General features: G+C 41.8%; 1 protein-coding gene across 13 annotated transcripts in view; it reads left to right on the top strand.

Moving 5' to 3' along the window:
- Positions 1-17,939, top strand: part of LOC147146359 (multiple PDZ domain protein-like) — a 52,060-nt gene that overhangs the window by 28,993 nt on the left and 5,128 nt on the right. For 7 of the 13 annotated variants that reach the window (XM_086033654.1, XM_086033659.1, XM_086033658.1 and 4 more), the window contains 14 exons: positions 1,619-1,852; positions 3,412-3,579; positions 5,400-5,577; positions 5,763-5,873; positions 6,390-6,455; positions 6,751-6,822; positions 7,287-7,386; positions 10,223-10,431; positions 11,562-11,653; positions 11,745-11,874; positions 13,740-13,814; positions 13,899-14,171; positions 14,307-14,390; positions 15,660-15,853. In XM_086033654.1, the coding sequence (XP_085889780.1) occupies positions 1,619-1,852; positions 3,412-3,579; positions 5,400-5,577; positions 5,763-5,873; positions 6,390-6,455; positions 6,751-6,822; positions 7,287-7,386; positions 10,223-10,431; positions 11,562-11,653; positions 11,745-11,874; positions 13,740-13,814; positions 13,899-14,171; positions 14,307-14,390; positions 15,660-15,853 (1,986 nt within the window). The remainder of the gene's footprint in view (positions 1-1,618; positions 1,853-3,411; positions 3,580-5,399; positions 5,578-5,762; positions 5,874-6,389; positions 6,456-6,750; positions 6,823-7,286; positions 7,387-10,222; positions 10,432-11,561; positions 11,654-11,744; positions 11,875-13,739; positions 13,815-13,898; positions 14,172-14,306; positions 14,391-15,659; positions 15,854-17,939) is intronic. The other 6 variants (XM_086033662.1, XM_086033663.1, XM_086033667.1 and 3 more) reach the window with 4 other exon arrangements.

The raw sequence follows: 17,939 nt of genomic DNA, 5'->3' as shown, positions 1-17,939 counted from the left end.
CTGCAGACAAACTTAGCAGGGAGTGGAGGCAGACGAGCCTTCAAGTAAGACAGACATGCAAGGGTGAGGGCTTGTCATTATAAAAAATGCTTCTGCTGAGACAAGCCAGGCTGTCCACATGGCTCAGTCACAACAGTTTAGTAGCCGCATATTCAATCTGCCATCATGAGTGGAAGCAGGAAATTGGCCCGTTCAGCCGATTCAAACGGCGTGTTTGCTGGCAGAAGGGAGGGAAGTGGGAGGGAGCGTTTAATGTCTCCTTGACACTGGAGTTAAACAAACATGATGCATGTTTGTGCAAGTTAATCTTTTAAAACATTTGGAAATTGTAAAGTGTATCAGAAGTTAATAAGATTGTATAGACTGTTTCAGATTATGTAATATCGTTAAGACACTTACCAACCAAACACTGCGTAAGGTACACCAGCACAATTTAGCGAGAGCCAGTAGACCACCGATATCAAAAAGTCGGTGTTGAACTGTAAAAAAAAAAAAAAAAAAAAAAAAAAAAATCATTTCTACAATTGGCATGTGCCCTCTTTTATCTCATAATCTTATTCTTATTCTTATTCTCCAAATACTTCTGGCCCAGAGTGCATTTGTTCTCTATTACGATTTGTGTCCATATGTAGTGTGTTCTCATGTTGTGATATGTTTTACTGATGAGAAAACGAAGCTTCAAATTTGCTTCATGAACCAGTTGTTGTATTTTTTTGGACTCCTCTAGATGTCACTGTTGGTTTAACCCATTAAGGCCTGAAGCGCCTGGCTCAACAGTTCCTCAGAACCTAAGGTCATCTTTGGAATTACCCTCGAAAACCTCAAGTTTTCCCAGAAATTCAACACCTACAAAATAATTAATATCTCAGCCCCTGAAGCAGATAGAAACATAATTGCAAAAGTATTTGAGAGCTTAGGCGTTTGGATTCAACACAAGCCCGAGTTTATTAATCTTAACTGTTTCAATCGAAGATGTAAAAATAAAGCGAAGCACTATTTTAAATTTTTTTTAAAATAGAGTGGTTATTAACATCCTCTATTCTGTTACAAAGCCGTCGATATTGTCATTGTCTACAAACATATATCTTAACCATATATCACGTTCGACTGGTTCTACTGGTTCAAATTCCACAATCGCGTCGTCTATTTCACTGCCGTTACTCATTTCAGAGCTCTCGCGATCGACGGCGTCCGCCATTATGACTCGAAAGAATTCCGGAACGTCCTCGGCAGGCTCACGACACAATCACGTGTATATTCTGATGCATTTCATTGGTCAAGAAACCGAGAATTGAATTGAATAAAAGAAAATGGCGCGTACGCTCTCCCGGCTTTAAGGGTAGAAAGACACAATAGCACTCCCGGCCGGCTCTAGTGGTCGAAACGCGGTTATGCGCTTTGGGTTGGTAATGGGTTAAAAAAAGGGGTTTAGGAAATGACAAGCCACTACAGCACTATGTTGAACAGAGGGTACAAAAAAAACCACGACAACTGGTTCATGAATCATCTCGAAGCCTCATTTTGCCATTACTAGTTTTTATGTAACTTGTCCACCCATGTACTGCACCTTCCTGTTTGTAACCGGTGTATGTTTTCATCCCACCCTTCATTCCTTTAGTATAAATTATGTGCCAGCACATCAGGTGGATGAGCACCGTACCCGACTGTGTTTGCCCCCACTGGCCTCCGTCCGAGAAGACCCACCTTCCTCCCCCGCACCACTAGAACAATCGTTGGCCAGATCCCCCGTCCAGTGTAAAACCCCGGGTCCAGATGTGACCGCGGGCAAAACGTCGTTCCCATTAGAAGACGCAGCCGTAGACCCTAGTGTGAGTCCAGATCCAGACTCGAGGTAATGCAAGCTCCGCCGGCCCCCAACCTATTATTCATGCTCACCTAATCCCGACCCGGTGCAAGATAAACCTGTCTCAGCTTTATGACTTTATTGGACCGCAAGGCTGCTGTTCTATCACATATTGATATGTTTGCTGCAGAGAGGCTGTGAAATGTGCAGCTATACATTATGGGGAATGTAAATTCTTTAATGTGTTCACCTTAGGAATTTATGAGTGTAACGCATCACACATCTTCACTTTCCCAGCAGCCCTCTCTCGTGCTAATGCGCTGAGTTATTATCTGACACTTTAATTACCCCTATCCATGAGTATGCTCAGTGCCAGTCTCAGTCCATATTTTCTCCTTTCCATCCTTTGTGGCTAGCGTGCGTGCGTGTCTCTCTCGCTCTCTCGCTCTCTCTTTCCCTCTCACGCTCGCCGCCTGCATGTTGAATCGCTTGAGTTATATTTAGCTGTTCGCTTATGGATCTCATTGCTGACTGTCAGCGAAAATGAATTGTTTCGCTTCTGTCTGTCCCCGCTTTCACTCCGTCTCCCCGACCCGTCCTCTCTCTCTCTCTCTCTCTCTCTCTCTCTCTCTCTCCATCCGACACCCCCGCCAGTCCTCACCACCCCCGGCCTCGCTTCCATTTCTCTCCGCAGCCTTTTCTTCATGGCCATCTTTCAATACTTTGTCACTGCGCTTTTTCAAACTCTTTCTCCCGGTCGGCTCTCTCGCCTCATTTTTCCCGCTCCTTCCTGCCTTCATCCTGTCCTCGTGCTCTCCCTTTTGGATGTGCCCCCCTCCCTTCCAGCCCAATCGGAGCTATTTGTTCAGCCTACTTCAGCGTAAGCGAACGGGCTATAGGCTCATGGTGTGCAAATAGCAACACCATCACTCACCTCAACAGGCTTAATACAACCCCTCCACCGTTTAATATATTCATGAAAAAAATCTCTCACACACACAAATACACTACCTCGCTGTGACCTCACTGGCTGAAAATTGAGTGTTTAAGGACTGTTTGAACCGAAAGTACTGTGCCCGCCAAAGATACTTTTTGGCAGGACTTGGTTGGTGCCGCAGTTTAATTTTTTTCCCCCATAATGTGCTTTCTTTATCATGAATAAAACAAAATGAACACAAGTCCAGCAAAGCCCAAAGCAAAACTGATTTCCATCAGTATCAAATTATACACTTTCTTCATATGCTTAAATGTTGTTATTAGGCTGAATAATTTTTCAAACTTTAAACGCAAATTATGTGTTTCAGTCTTTATTGTTATAATGAGCAGTTATGATTGTTTCAATTTCAATACATGTATTATGCCTAAGATAATAGCATTTTTGCATAATGTGATTTATTTTCAAGCCTTTGTATAAAATAGGTTTTATTACATGTGTTATTGTTTTAAAATCTTGAATCGCAAAATTTGACTCTGACTTTTTGGCCTCCTAAAACAGGTTCGGTTAACTGTTAATATTTATGTAGTAAATGCGTTTTCTTTTAATTTTCTTCATAACAAAAGTACAGCAATTATTTCAGCTGTTAAAGTACCAGTGCATTTATCCTCAGTCATCAGCACCCAAAATCTCTACTTCACAAAAAGTGTGAGGAAGAACCAGAGGGCGAAGAGAAAAAGGAGAATGGTGTGGATGGCGAAGTACTGATAAAGGTGGATGCGAACGAAGAGGCAGAAGATCTTCATTCTCGCACCCCTGTGTCTTGGGATCAACCTAGAAGGTCAGTGAATCGCTGATGCCACTTAACGTGTATTTCCAATAGTACGTATTCATATTAATGTACTTCATTTTATTCGCCCTCTTAGCTTCTATCCTTCAATGTGCTCAGGTTATGTTCAAAGCACATTGTAGTCTAAAGACATATTACTAACGCCCATCTCAAGCTCTTCTTATGGTATTTGTGAGTGCATCCCACTTGGATAAATCACATAAGCTGCACTGTGTGCAAAGAGCCGCTTTTGTGCGTCTCCCCTCGGCAGGTATGATATTCTATTGTTTTGACTTAATCTGTAAAACTCAGCCCAAGGCGGCGAATACAGAAAGCTAAAAGGGAGAGAAAATAAATAGCGGTGGATTAATTGTCCTTCCTGTAATTGTTCACTGTACTGTTTCAAGCCAAGTAAGCCTCCATCAGGCAAACAGCAGAAATACATTCACACCATTCCCACGCATGTTTGGCATTCTTGAGTGTTGTCTTTTCAAGGTTTGAATGTTTAATGCCTAACATTTCATAAAGTGCCGGAAATGAAAACATGTTTTTTGAGTAACTTGCTATCTGACACTGACATTAGTTTTAAAGATGGAGGGATAAAATAAAACATCTCGAAAAAATCGATATATACAGAGTAAAATTAGAGAGTAAAATATTCCGCGTAATTTTACGCAGAATATTTTACTCTCAAATTTTACTCTGCAAACCGGGACCAAATATTGTCATCTTAGTGTAAAATGTACTCTACAAAATTTACTGTGTATTAATATTAGCATCTTAGCATCCATCCATCCATTATCTACACCGTTTATCCTCACAAGGGTCGCGGGGAGTGCTGGAGCCTATCCCAGCTGTCTTTGGGCAGTAGGCGGGGGACACCCTGAATTGGTTGCCAGCCAATCGCAGGGCACACAGAGACAAACATCCGCACTCACAATCACACCTATGGGCAATTTAGAGTGTTCAATCAACTTACCTTGCATGTTTTTGGAACGTGGGAGGAAACCGGAGAACCCGGAGAAAACCCACGCAGGCACGGGGAGAACATGCAAACTCCACACAGGGAGGCCAGAGCCAGGATCGAACCCACGACCTCTGAACTGTGAGGCGGACGTGCTAACCAGTTGTCAACCGCGCTGCCCGCATCTTAGCGTATTCATTATTATTATTGTTATTAGCATATAATTAAAATTGTATTGTATTGTATTTATCAGTTTTGTTTTTTTATGTTTTTTGGGTTGTTTTTTTTAAGCAATCGTCTTTTTTTTTTTTCTTGGGGTAAGTGTATGTATAATCACAGACAGAGGGGGGCGCCATAGAAGAACCTTGTCCAGGGCACCACATTGGCTCAGGCCGGCCCTGATTCATGCACATATTTGACAGTTGTTAAAATATACCAAAAACAATTTCCTTTCCTGTAACCTAAAATTTTATGATGACGACAGAGTTACCTTGGAACACATACGGACATTTAGCTTCCATTGTTCCCTATGGCAGATATTGTTTCAAACAATTAGAAAGTCAACTTTTGAGTTTCCAATTTTCTATTATATTACATATGGGCATAAAACTAGAGCACCTGAACATAAAATTTACGTTTTCCCTTCATGCACACCATTCCTTCTCCCTCGGCTATTACAAATCTGAATGTTATTGTGAAAGAAAAATACTGCACTTAAATTGTAAAATAAAACTGATTTTCATATTCATGGGGTTGGATTTGAACTTGGTGAAGGTGGACAAACTCCTGCAGGGTTCCCCATCTTCAATACGGCACCATACTCCTGGTGAATTTGTCACGATTGTGCGTGTGTATTTTACTGTTACAGCGTGCAGCTTACTCGAGCTCCAGGCCAGTCCCTTGGTATTAGCATCATGGGAGGCAAAGGCATGGGCCAGAGGCTGAGTGGTGGCGAGATGATGAGGGGCATCTTCATCAAGCACATCAGCTCTGATAGCCCAGCAGCACATAACAGCACCATCCAGGTTGGAGACAGGATATTGGAGGTAACGCCCGTGTGTGTGAGGTGACTTGCAGGATTCGGTTAAAACGTTATTTATGATTATCTATTATTTTCCTGAGGGCGCATACAGCCCTTGTATATGAGCGCTTTGGAACGTGTATCAGTAATTAACGGTGTCGCCTGTAAGTAGAATTGATTGACAGCAATGCTGTGTGTTTATGGCCAAAGGTGTGCGGTGTGGACTTGAGTGATGCCAGCCATGAGCAGGCGGTGGAGGCTATCCGCAGGGCAGGAGACTGTGTGGACCTGCTAATTCAGTCCAGACAGCAGGGAACACAGGTAGGCTACAGCTTACGATCACCCCCAAAGTACAACACTGTTTGCTTCTTATTAATCTATTAAGTTTATAGCACCCTATGCATGCATCACAGTTGTGTCACAGTTGAGTCCTTTGAGGCTCCGGTTCATACATTTATCATTCCCTTTCCTTTTCTCCGTACATTCGTCCATATTTATCCTATTAATATTAAAACCTGATATCACACTGTCATCTCTACACATATATCTTTACTAATATACAGTAGATGTATTTCTTACTAGTATGTTGATGACCTACTTTATCAAATTTAGCTATCCACAGTAGCTATTCTATCCATCCAGCTATCCAGCGATCCAGCTACCTAACTACCTTTCTAGATAGATGGATGGATGGATGGATGGATGGATAGATGGATAGATGGATGGATGGATAGATAGATAAATAGATAGATAGATATCCAAACTAACACACTCACCAACCAACCCAACCGTCCATCCATCCACCCATCCGATCTTGCTTGTGTTTTTATCCCATAGTCACCTTTGCTTCCCAACCACGAAAGAGCAACTCCAAACTTGCTATCCAACACACACAAGGGCCAGGTAAAAGCTCATTTTGCCAGTGCCATGATGTTTGCCGTGTCTTTAAGACTTTATTGGAATTTTTTTTTTTCAAGGAGGCTGTGATGTAATGTTTCTCCTCCCACACCTTTGTTGGACTGTGGTGTATTGGGACTGCTGTATATAGTGATGAGTCATTCACACCTACGTGGCATTTCTGACAAACGAATATGCTTTGGCGGGGATGCTGTGTTTTTCTTTTTTTTTTTTTTTTTTTTTTTTAATGGTGATGATGCATTTAGAGCTGGCATCTATGTGTCTCCCCTCATGATCATAGGAAGTGCAGCATCTTACCGGTTTGTTCCTTAGTCTCTCCCCTACAAACCCATTCACTCCGACTCCATTTAAGGTTAGTACCTTGTTTCCTGTGTGCATCATTGGGGATAATCAGGATACTAAATAAAAGCAGCTCCGCATTAGCATCTGTGCCGAGCCAATTTTCCCCAAATTTTAATTAACGTATTTGTGGATAGAGCCCTTGTTGTTGAAAGTCCCTCATAGATACCTTGTTTGTTCGAACCCTTTGTTTGCACTCTTTGATGGAGATTCATAACTCGCTAGAATAAACAGTGTGCTCTTTTGAAGTAAGTTTGCATGCATTTGTAAACGGTGTTCAAAAAGTAATGCATGATTTTGGCCATCTTTCATGTTATTTATAGCCTACATTCAAATAGCACACATTAATGCATCGTAGGCATCAGTTTTTCTCCCACAAGCATGCTGAACAGGCCTCAGGGGTAGTCCAACTCATGCCTCAAGGATCCCCCGAGGCATCTCCAACAGCCTGTTCAATAATGCAAAACCTCTCCCAAGGTGCCTCAGCAGACTTCCAATAGAGCAGGTCGGCGAAGCCCCGTGACTGTGAAGACACCAAACATTGCGGCCTCTGATGATCAGGACAACACTGGCAGAAGTAAGCAAACTTTGCTCAGACCGTCTTCTAAAGATGTACAGAACTAGAATTTAACACACATACGTGCATTACGTGATCCGAAGTATTGGGACACATTGCCTTTGCAAAAATGAGAGAAAATGTGGAGCTGCTTTGCACCTCCAACAGCTCGTCTTCTGGAAAGACGTTTTACCAGATTTGGGGATATGTCCGTGACTGTCGAACATTTTGTTCACTCATCCAGGTTTGTGCTAAGACTTTTTATTTTTCGAGTTTTCAATTCAAGTGACAGTGTTGTCAGAGCTAGGGCTGCCATTTTGATAATGATTTAGTCACCAATTATTTTTGCGATTACTCAGCTGATTGCATCATATCGTCGCTGTCCTGTGAAAAACACTTATGTCCAATTTTGGAAAAAAATAAATGTTTATGTTAATGCGATGTCTGTAACACGGAAACACCATTCACATAAAAATAAGAAAATTGAAAAAATGTGTGTTTTTCACAGGACAGTGACTGCTGTAAACGTTTAGTGCATAAAATGGAACCAAAATGTATGCACATAGTTGCACATGAATACTATGTTTAAATACAAGCAAAATTTAACACTCATACTCATACTTAACGCTTCTCAAGCATCAAACATGTTTTAAATGTAGAAGAGCGTGGAAACTGCTACAGTAAAATCAAGAAAATTAAGCACTGCGCTAAAGAACTACAATAAATACTTGCATAGGTTTTGCTTTGCTTCACGTCTATTGAACGTATATTAAACAAATCTAAAAAAAAATCAAATGACGTGGGCACCTGAAACTAAAAATAAATGATCCACAAAAATGTATAGAAGCATATTCTTTTAGCACCAAAATTCAAATGCACATTACTACTCTTGTCCACTTCAACCTGTGAAAATATAAGTGTTTTGCAAAATATTTTCTCTTAAACGTGAGCTCATATGTGGAAAAAAAAACATGATCACCTCCACAAAAGGAAAAAAAACGGTCCCGTCGCTTCTTCACTTACACCGGACACGAGCATGAATGTGCACACAAACCCCGGAGGTGACTGGTTGTAGTTTTCGGCCATTTAGCTACGCTAAAGTTTTGTTAAGTCTCAGGAGCCGCCTGGGCAGCTCCGACAGCCGGTAGCCAAGGAGCCGGCAGCCAGCCAGCTAACAGGAGCCGCTGTGGCGGTGTTAAAAAGTAACAGGCATTGCTCAAGGAGGTAACCGTGCCGTCGAGTACGTTCGCGTCCGCCGCAGCTTGCAGACAATTCATGAAGCCGTCAGCGCCGCGGTGCGAGTGGGCGGCAATTTCGGATGAACACCTCATCGAGCGAGGAGGCCGACTCTACAGCCGAGTGTGGCCGTATTCGACGCAAACCCGTTCGTGTTCAAAGTTGGACATTAAAAAATCCAGCACGCCAGCGCACGACCCTACTGGGGATATGCAGTGCAGAAAATGGATGGATGGATGGACCGACTTTGAAAAATTCAGAGCTCCAAAGCTCCAGCGAGAAGTCCGACTCTACCGCTGAGTGTGGCAACAATGACTTTGAATGTACAAATTGTGATCGGTCCCTGTCGTGACTCCTACCAAAACATGGAGGGAGGCCATATTGCTCATTACCAGGCGCCGTTATCGAAGGTGTCTGTTTTGTATTGATTTCTCCAAAATAAATTGATAAAATTTAAAATGAAAACTAAAATCATTTTCCTGATTTAAAAAAAAAATACATAAACTGAGTTTTTTATGGAAAAATGGAACGTCCTGGCGGCGGCACGGTGGATGCGGTGGACGACTGGCTAGCACGTCTGGCTAGCACGTCCGGCTCGCAGTTCAGAGGTCGTGTGTTCGATCCCGACTCCGGCCTCCCTGTGTGGAGTTTGCATGTTCTCCCCGTGCCTGCGTGGGTTTTCTCCGGGTACTCCGGTTTCCTCCCACATTCCAAAAACATGCAAGGTAAGTTGATTGGACTCTCTAAATTGCCCCTAGGTGTGATTGTGAGTGCGGATGTTTTTCTCTGTGTGCCCTGCGATTGGCTCGCAAACAATTCAGGGTGTCCCCCGCCTACTGCCCGAAGACTGCTGGGATAGGCTCCAGCACGCCCGCGACCCTTGTGAGGATAAGCTCCCAAACCTTTGAGCTCCAATGCCAGTTAGCCATAGCTACTCCTTGTGTGGAAGGAAGTGCAGAAGTAGTTTTGAGAGAGCTCCGAAAAAATAAACCTCAATTAGTAAATTAATCGTCGACAGTTTTGATCTTCAATGTAATCGTGACTCGTCGACTAATCTTAGATGAAACTCTACACGTTTTCAAAACATCCTCCTTGCGCCCCATATTCAAATGTTCCCTTGATGCGAGTTACCCCTTTTACCAAGGATTCAAATATCATTCTCCTTATGAAGGTTTGAGTCAATCTCCCCAAGCAACAAATCATGCAGTTAGTTGAACTTTGTAAATTGAATTCATTAAAACATCATAAAGCCTCAATAAATCCACAAATAAATGACCGTCTACTCTCCTGTGTCTCGTATGTGACTATGATTACAGTGATGAAGTGAACATGCACATCTCTCACATACACATTTGTCATCCTGGATGTGTCTGTGCATTCTGTATTGAACACAGTCATCTTTCAGCACTCCGACAGCATGTCTGACATCATCCCCTCCAGACAAATTGCTGCAACACACACCCACACAAGCCCCTCTGGAGTGTGCCGCTTGCTCGCCACGTGAAGTGTCACTCATTACCTCCAGCATGCTTTGCGTTTTGAGGTTCACCATCGTCTACTCTTCTCCTAACAATCACTTCTTTTTTTTTTTTTTTGCTAACGCTGTCTCTCCACTTTTCAGAAAAGATGCTCCAGCGTTATGGCAGCCTGTCAGGGAAGCTCCATATGATTGAGTTGGAGAAGCGCACAGCAGAACATGGTTTGGGAATCCGCCTTGCAGGCAATAAGGACGGCTCCAGGGCCCGCATGAGCGTCTACGTGGCGGATGTAGACCCTCAAGGACCAGCTGGCTTAGATGGGCGAATATGGGTGGGGGATGAGTTACTAGAGGTAAGAAGGATAGAGAATGGTTGATGCTGGGGTGAAAAAGAGAGCAGAAATGTAGTGTGGAACATCTTTAGGTGAAATACTTATCCAGTCCAGGACACTCTAAAAACAGTTGGGTTAATAATAACACAATTTTGGGTGGATCGATCCACTACTTGGGTCAGTTCGACTCAACTTTTTTTTAGCACAAAACAGCCCAATTTATTTGGGTTGTTTTCTACAAAACTACGCAAGAAAGTGGGTCAAATCGACCCAATTAGCCAAAATGATTATAGTTATTTTCAACCCAACTGTTTTTAGAGTGCGCTCATTGGTCAACATCGGATTTTCAGTTTCATGAGATATTTCTGTGACGCTCACAATTAGGTTCTGATCTTCTGACGTCTTGCATGTACTGCTGTCATGTAAGACGGCAATCCACACTCTAAAAACAGTTGGGTTAAAAATAACCCAATTTTGGGTCAAGAATTAACTAATCCACTACTTGGGTCAATTTGACCCAACTTTCTGGGTTATGTATGCAGAAAACAACCCAAAGAATGGGTAGTTTTGTACAAAACAACCCCTAAAATTGGACTGTTTGTACAAAACAACGCAAGAAAGTGGGTCAAATTGACCCAATTAGTGGATTGGTCCATTTTTGAACCAAAATTGTGTTCTTTTTTACCCAACTGTTTTTAGAGTGCGTTATTTCGATCAGTGTTGTCCAAAAAACAAACAAACAAGCAAAGAGCATCAGACTTATTCCACTAAAGCTCTGAACTGACACCTCGTGAGATATGCTGAGATTGTACGTGATATGCAGGCGTCTCGCGTGATGACAGCAAAGTTTCAGATTTAGAGGAATTTTTCACCCGATTTTCTGATTTGTACGGCCTTGAGATGTTCCACTGTAGAGGTGTCAAAGATGAGAGCGGCAAAAATGGACACAGGACTTAAAAGGAAAAATGACCCCTTGAAGGTTGTTGGTGCAATTTGGAATTCTTGCAATGACTGATGGAGGAGCAGAGATGAGCTGGGGAGAAATGTGTAGGAAGGGAATGAGTGACAAGAAACAGGAGAAGAAGCTGACGGAAATCAGATTCATGTGATGGATGGTATAAAGTGCACCACTGGTTTGTTTTGATTTATAGATCAACGGTCAGATCTTGTATGGACGCAGTCATCAGAATGCCTCCACCATCATTGATAATGCTCCTTCTAAAGTCAAGATCATTCTCATCAGGTGACACCGCACAAACCCTTTCGGAGCCATATACCGTATAAGTCCCAATGAGAATATTACCCTACATAAGTTCTCTATGTTGTTTCCACAGAAATAAAACAGCGAATGAAATGTCCCATAGCTGCCCCATAATGGAGGGTGATGATACTTTAAGCAGCCAGACTGACTCTGAATTTCATAAAGAAATCTCTACAGACATCCAGAATGTCATCCCATCACAGGTATGGTGACTTAATCATTGCGTTTAACTTTTTGGGGTCCCAAATAATTTAACACCTGACATACCGTTGAACAGTAAAGACCATGTAAAGGTCGAAGGGCTTTGTATACTTAACACATTCTTGGCTGAGGTGACCTTGAGCAAGACTCATAGCACCATTAACCCATTAAGGACGGGAGCGCATAACCGCGTTTCTACCACTAGATCCGGGAGCGCTGTTGCGTCATTCTACCTTTAAAGCCGGGAGAGCGGATACGTCGGTGTCTTTTTTTAATCCGATCTCCGTCTCTGAGCCAATTTAATGCATCAGAATGTACACGTGACGGTGTCGCGAGACCGCGTAGGATGTTGTGGAATTTTTTCGAGCCGTAGGTAGGCTAATGGCGGACGAGGTCGATCGCCGGGAGCTCTGATAAGTAACGGCAGTGCTATATAGACGACGCGCACGACCAGTGGAACCAGTCCAACGCGATATGATATGGTTTGTAGACAATGACGATATTGACGTCTTTGTAAGCGTAACAGCTAAATTCTGCTTCACAGTGTTTGCTTTAAACTCTAGACTCCACTAATTGACCTCAGTCTGCAAGACATTACAGACCTACTGGGTGTATATTCCATTAACGTTACTATAATGTAACCGGGACCTAAACCACTGAGCGATTTATAGACAGAAGTTTAAAACCCCTTCTACTGCTCACTGTGAGCCAGTGTAAAGGACAGCATCAAGATGTCGTTTGACGAATTGTCAAATTGTGGCTAAAAATGGTTCTTCCTAAAATAGCAGAATACTAGAACCTAGAACCCTAACGGCACCCCCCGACCCATGTAGCTGTAGCATTCAGTGGGTCCACTATTCAGTAAACAGCCCTTTCGAGCGACCATATTTCGAAGTGAGCCAAACAAAACAAAAATAGCACTGCACAACAAACCTAATCACATTTCTTTGTGGCATTACACATCACTATGTCCATTTCCATATTTACATAATGTAAACATCAGTCTGGGAAGGGAAACCATTACCATAGTCCAGACCTCAGGGACCTTATTGCTGGCTGCTGCAGTGTCCGGGGGGGACTCTTAAGTGGATAAGGGATAAGAGAGGGGGAAGTGAAATGAATAACGGAGAGAAAACAATCAGGAAGAGGCCGTTCAAAATGACAAAACAATGAATTTTAAATGCCCAATAGATTTTAACCTCAGTTCATCTTATCTTTATCCGAATCATTATTTATTAATTAAACCGGTTGCGCATTGTTCCATCAACTTTTTTTTTTTTTTGCTGAAATGAAGCTGTAATTGCCATTTATTACATAGACAAACTGTACAGTACTCAAACACCTCTTCATCCATGAATGAACATTTTAATTAGAGTTTGAGAAATGCCCTTTTATATTCCAGTATGAAGAATCTGAGGATGAAAATATCAGACATAGTGAGCAGGGCCCGCTCTCTGCTCCCACATCAGTGACCTTGGACCTCGCAAATGAACAAATATTCCCACAGACACAACAGTCTTGTTGGAAGAATCTTTTATTGCCATATCCATAATTTATCTTGCTGTAGGGTGTCCCAATACAATACAATAATGAGGACCACGTCAGCGCATAATGTATGCGCCTGTAAAGGCTCTTCCGAGTTCTCTCCTTGCTGTTCCAAGTCCTATTTCCACTAGATCAACCTTGAGTTTGTGGTTTCCATGCCACGCTCATGATGTCATCATACACTAATAAGCTTCCATATTGGGCCCCAGGCTACAGCTATTCAGATATTTGGCCAGAGGGTGTTTGAATTTTAATCTCGCTCCTGTGTGACATAAATTCCCATATATGTTACTTGTCTTCAATGGTTTAACTCTGCTCGCAGCACAACACGGGAAAGGTTGGGGACAGCGTCAAAGCCCCGAATGACGAGCCTGGGACCCACTTGAATGTAGAGAAGGTACATAGCTTCCCTCATTGGAGGATTTCATCAAGTGTATTTAATTATTGACAACTTACTCTTCTTCTCATACTCCAACACCAGCTCGCTGTCAAAGGGTCTGTCAGCTGCCCTGAGGCTGCCTCCTCCTTGTCAAAGCCTCATCAAGTAGCGTGGCCCCTGCCGGACTGCTCCACCTCCATGGCCCTCAGTGCGACGCAGAGCACTCCTAAGGAGCATTGTGATTGGCGTGCAACCACTTCAGCGTCTGACCCTCTTAACTGTCCCGTCGTGGCTGGCAAAGAAAACACCATAGAGATTTTTAAAGGAAACTTGGGCCTGGGTATCAGCATTGTCGGAGGATGTGACACACTACTAGTGAGAGTGATAATTAATAATTAAGTTCTCACCTCTTTCAGAGTGTTCTTTCCCCCTCCTAAATAAGAGACACGTGATGTCTTCACATTCAATTGCAGTAAAGTAGTAAATGTATTTTCTGATTTTATCCACTAGGGGTCAGTAATAATCCATGAGGTGAATGACGGAGGAGCAGCGCAGAGAGATGGAAGGCTGCAGGCTGGGGACCAGATATTTGAGGTACAATCAACAATTACTTGAGATTCTTGAAAGTCAGTCAAGCTAACAAAACTGTGCTCCGAAAAAAAAAAAAAAAAAAATCAAATTGACTTAATTGAAATGTGCCTCTGCTTGTGCAGTTTGTTTGCAGACTTCCAGAATAATGTACATAAATAGTACAGTTGGTCTCACTAGACTGTAGATGCCTGACATCGTTTGCGGCAAGTCTCAGAAAGTACACTGAATTTTGTCTATTGTCCGTATTTAGACCTTTTATATTATTGTTATTGTTTGTATTATACTATATGTATAACCACTGTTATGCACCTATGAAACCAATGTCCTCTATTAAATGGAAAACACATCTAAAATGTTTTCCCAGAAAATGGGACGACAGATCCATATTATATTACCTTTCACCTACTATACATATACCCGTAATAGCCTGGTGTCCCAAAACTGTACAGTGATGCCTTGAGATAAGAGTGACTTGAATGACTTGACAGTTTTTGGAGAAATGTCCAATTTTTTTTGCTTTGACTTGCAAGTACAAACTTGACATATGTGCGCTGTATGGTGGCGGTGAACTCACCTCATCTCACTTCACAACAAGCAGGTGTTTGGCAGATAGTGGTAAAATTCTTGTCTTTGAGCTGTTTATTTCAAAATGTCAAAATATTGTCAAACTGACATAGCTTTGCCATCTGCTGTCTGCTATCTTAATTGCAACACCAAATATTATCTATGTTAAGGTGCTGTAACACTTTAAGCAATGATTGAATGCAAATATGCGTTTAGACACACAGTCATGTTTTTTTGATCCTCTGCAAAGAATGAATAATATTAGTGCCATACTGATGAGCTGAGAGGATTTGAAATTTCACAATGAACGGTATATTCGTTTGTCGGTCTGATACTGCCCCACGGTGGTGAAGACGGGGACACCAGAAAGAGCAGCACAATGGCCAGTCACTTTTTAATTCTCTTTAATCCTATTTAATTATGCCTTTACCGTATGCAGTCTAACAATATTGAACGCTTTTTTTAATCATTAAAATGCTTTTTGGCAAAGGCTGGAAATGAATTTTAATGGGAAAAGATTATTTCAAAGTCAAGTGTTTTAACTACAGTTACAAATGTGGTCAGAGGATGAATTAAATTTAAATGTCAAAGTATCTCAAGGCACCACTGCACTTTGATAGTTCAGGAAGTGAGTGCAAGTTTTTTTTTTTTTTTTTTTAATTCGCAGTGCCGCCGTCCCTCTGTAACGTCCGTCTTTCTTTGCTTCAGGTCAACGGTATCGACCTGAGGCAGGCCACTCACGATGAGGCCATTAGTGTGCTGAGACTCACCACCCAACGCGTTCAGCTATGTGTCTTCAGGCACCAGGTGGCCTACAGAGAGGAGGACCTGTGGGATGTCTTCAGTCTTGTTCTGAGGCCTCATCCTGTCAAAGGCCTGGGCTTCACCACTGTGGGGAAAAGGTACAGTATGCCGATCAGTATCACAACTGCCTCAATAAACTTTAACCCATTAAGGCCGGGAGCGCATAACCGCGTTTCTACCACTAGAGCCGGAAGCGCTGTTGCGTCTTTCTACCTTTAAAGCCGGGAGAGCATATACTGTACGTCTTTTTCTTTTTTTTTTTAAATCCAATTCTCGGTCTCTTAGCCAATGAAATTATAGTGAAAATATAGTAAAAGTTGCCCAGCTCTTCTAATTACCACTCAATGTTGTTTTTTTTTAAATTAAAAATAGTGCTTCTCTTTGATTGAAACGGTAAATAATAATAAACTCAGGCCTCTGTGAGAGCCAGATATCCAAGATCTCAAATTGTTTTGGAATTATGTTGCTATCTGCTACATGAGCTGAGATATCAATCAGTTTGTAGGTGTTGAATTTCTGGGAGACCCTCAGGAGGGTGATTCTAGAGTTGCCCTTAGGTTTTAGGGAGATTTTGAGCCAGGCGCTTTAAGCCTTAATGGGTTAAACATGGTTTATGTCTACGATGGACCATGACTTTTTTCATAATATTCAATGCCATTCAAAACAAAGTAAACCGTTTTCATAAACAATGGCAGGATACCTAATGAGATGTGCTGGGGTAATTTACGGCTACACATTTCTAGTTTGAAATGGCTGTTGTTTATGATATTTGGACTTGATTTCTTGTCTGAAATAGTTTTTTTGCCTTTGACAGTGAGTTTATTGATCCATGAAGGCAGGTGGAGGAAGTTTTCCTGTTGATGCTTTCAGTTGATGGATGAGGGTATCTTTTTCATATATGAGTTACCCGATTATGTCGCATGTGATGTGATGAATGATGGCTCTGACCTGAGAACAGTATTGATGAATGTGTCATCATGCGGAACTGATCCATGTCTGTCAGTGTGCGGCCTCGCTTTGTACTACTGTGCTGTCAACGTACTTCCTTTCTGTATTATATTCGATATCTATTTTAATGATTATTATTTTAAAATTTGGCCTGTCTGTGGTAACTTGCGACCTGCGTCATTTCTGTTTATAGATTCATTCATTTCCATATTTAAGGTAACATAAAACAAAAATAAATGAAGTGTACTCTATTCGCCAGTCTTTACATTTCCACTATTCACCTACAATTTACATATGCTGTGAGGTCCAATTTCAGGTCCGAGACTAAATCAGAATGAAGTCTCTTTTTTATGAGTATGCTGTAAACAGAAGACGGATTTTGTTAATAGCTCTGTCATAAATTCTGGTGAGAGCTTTTATTTTTATACTTTGAAGAAAAAGTATGCAAACTCTTGTATTTTTGCATATACTGTATTGATCATAAAATGCGATCTGATCTCCATCTAAGTGAGAACGATAGACAACCTCAGTCCGCCTTAACTAAAGTCACACAAAAAAAAAAGCACAACAAATCACCACCCAATGAAGTATGGTGGATAGGGCATCACAGTTTGAGACTGCTTTGCTAACTCAGGGCCTGGACGAATTTCTGTCATGCTGAAAAGATGAATTCCCAGGTTTATAGAGACATTAGACTACATATATGCCAGTTGAAGTGGAACAGAAGAAGGGTGATGCAACAGGACAGCGGCCTAATGTACACAAGTAAATAAAGAACGGAATGGCTTCAACAGAAGAAAATACACCTTCTGAAATGGTCCAGTCAGAGTTCTGATCCCAACCAGATTGAGATAATGTTGCCTGACCTCAACAAAAGGATTCCTACCGGACATCTGAAGAATACTGCTCAACTGAAACAGATGTGAACGCGAATGATCCAAACTTCCTCCTGACCACTGGCAGCTATGTTCTGCAATTGAAGCAAAATGATTGTTTGAGGTTATTGCTGCCAAAGGTCGACTAACCAAAAATTAAATCCAAAGGTTCACATTTTTTTTTTTTACTTTAACGTTTGCATGTTGTTTTTAAAAAGCAATGTTGGTCTATTGTTGTGACTTGAAGGTCAGATTGCATTTTATGACCAATTTAAAGATTCTCTTGCAACCATTTTTATGTTTGTTTTTTTTTAAATTATTTTATAAACAACAATGTCAATGCCAGACGAATACCTCTCCT

Source organism: Filicampus tigris, chromosome 6 (assembly GCF_054856515.1).
Source record: "Filicampus tigris isolate MCC_2025a chromosome 6, RoL_Ftig_1.0, whole genome shotgun sequence".
Classification (NCBI taxonomy): Eukaryota; Metazoa; Chordata; class Actinopteri; order Syngnathiformes; family Syngnathidae; genus Filicampus; species Filicampus tigris.
The sequence above is the reverse complement of the archived record's forward strand: the minus strand, read 5'-3'. Positions and strand labels throughout refer to the sequence as shown.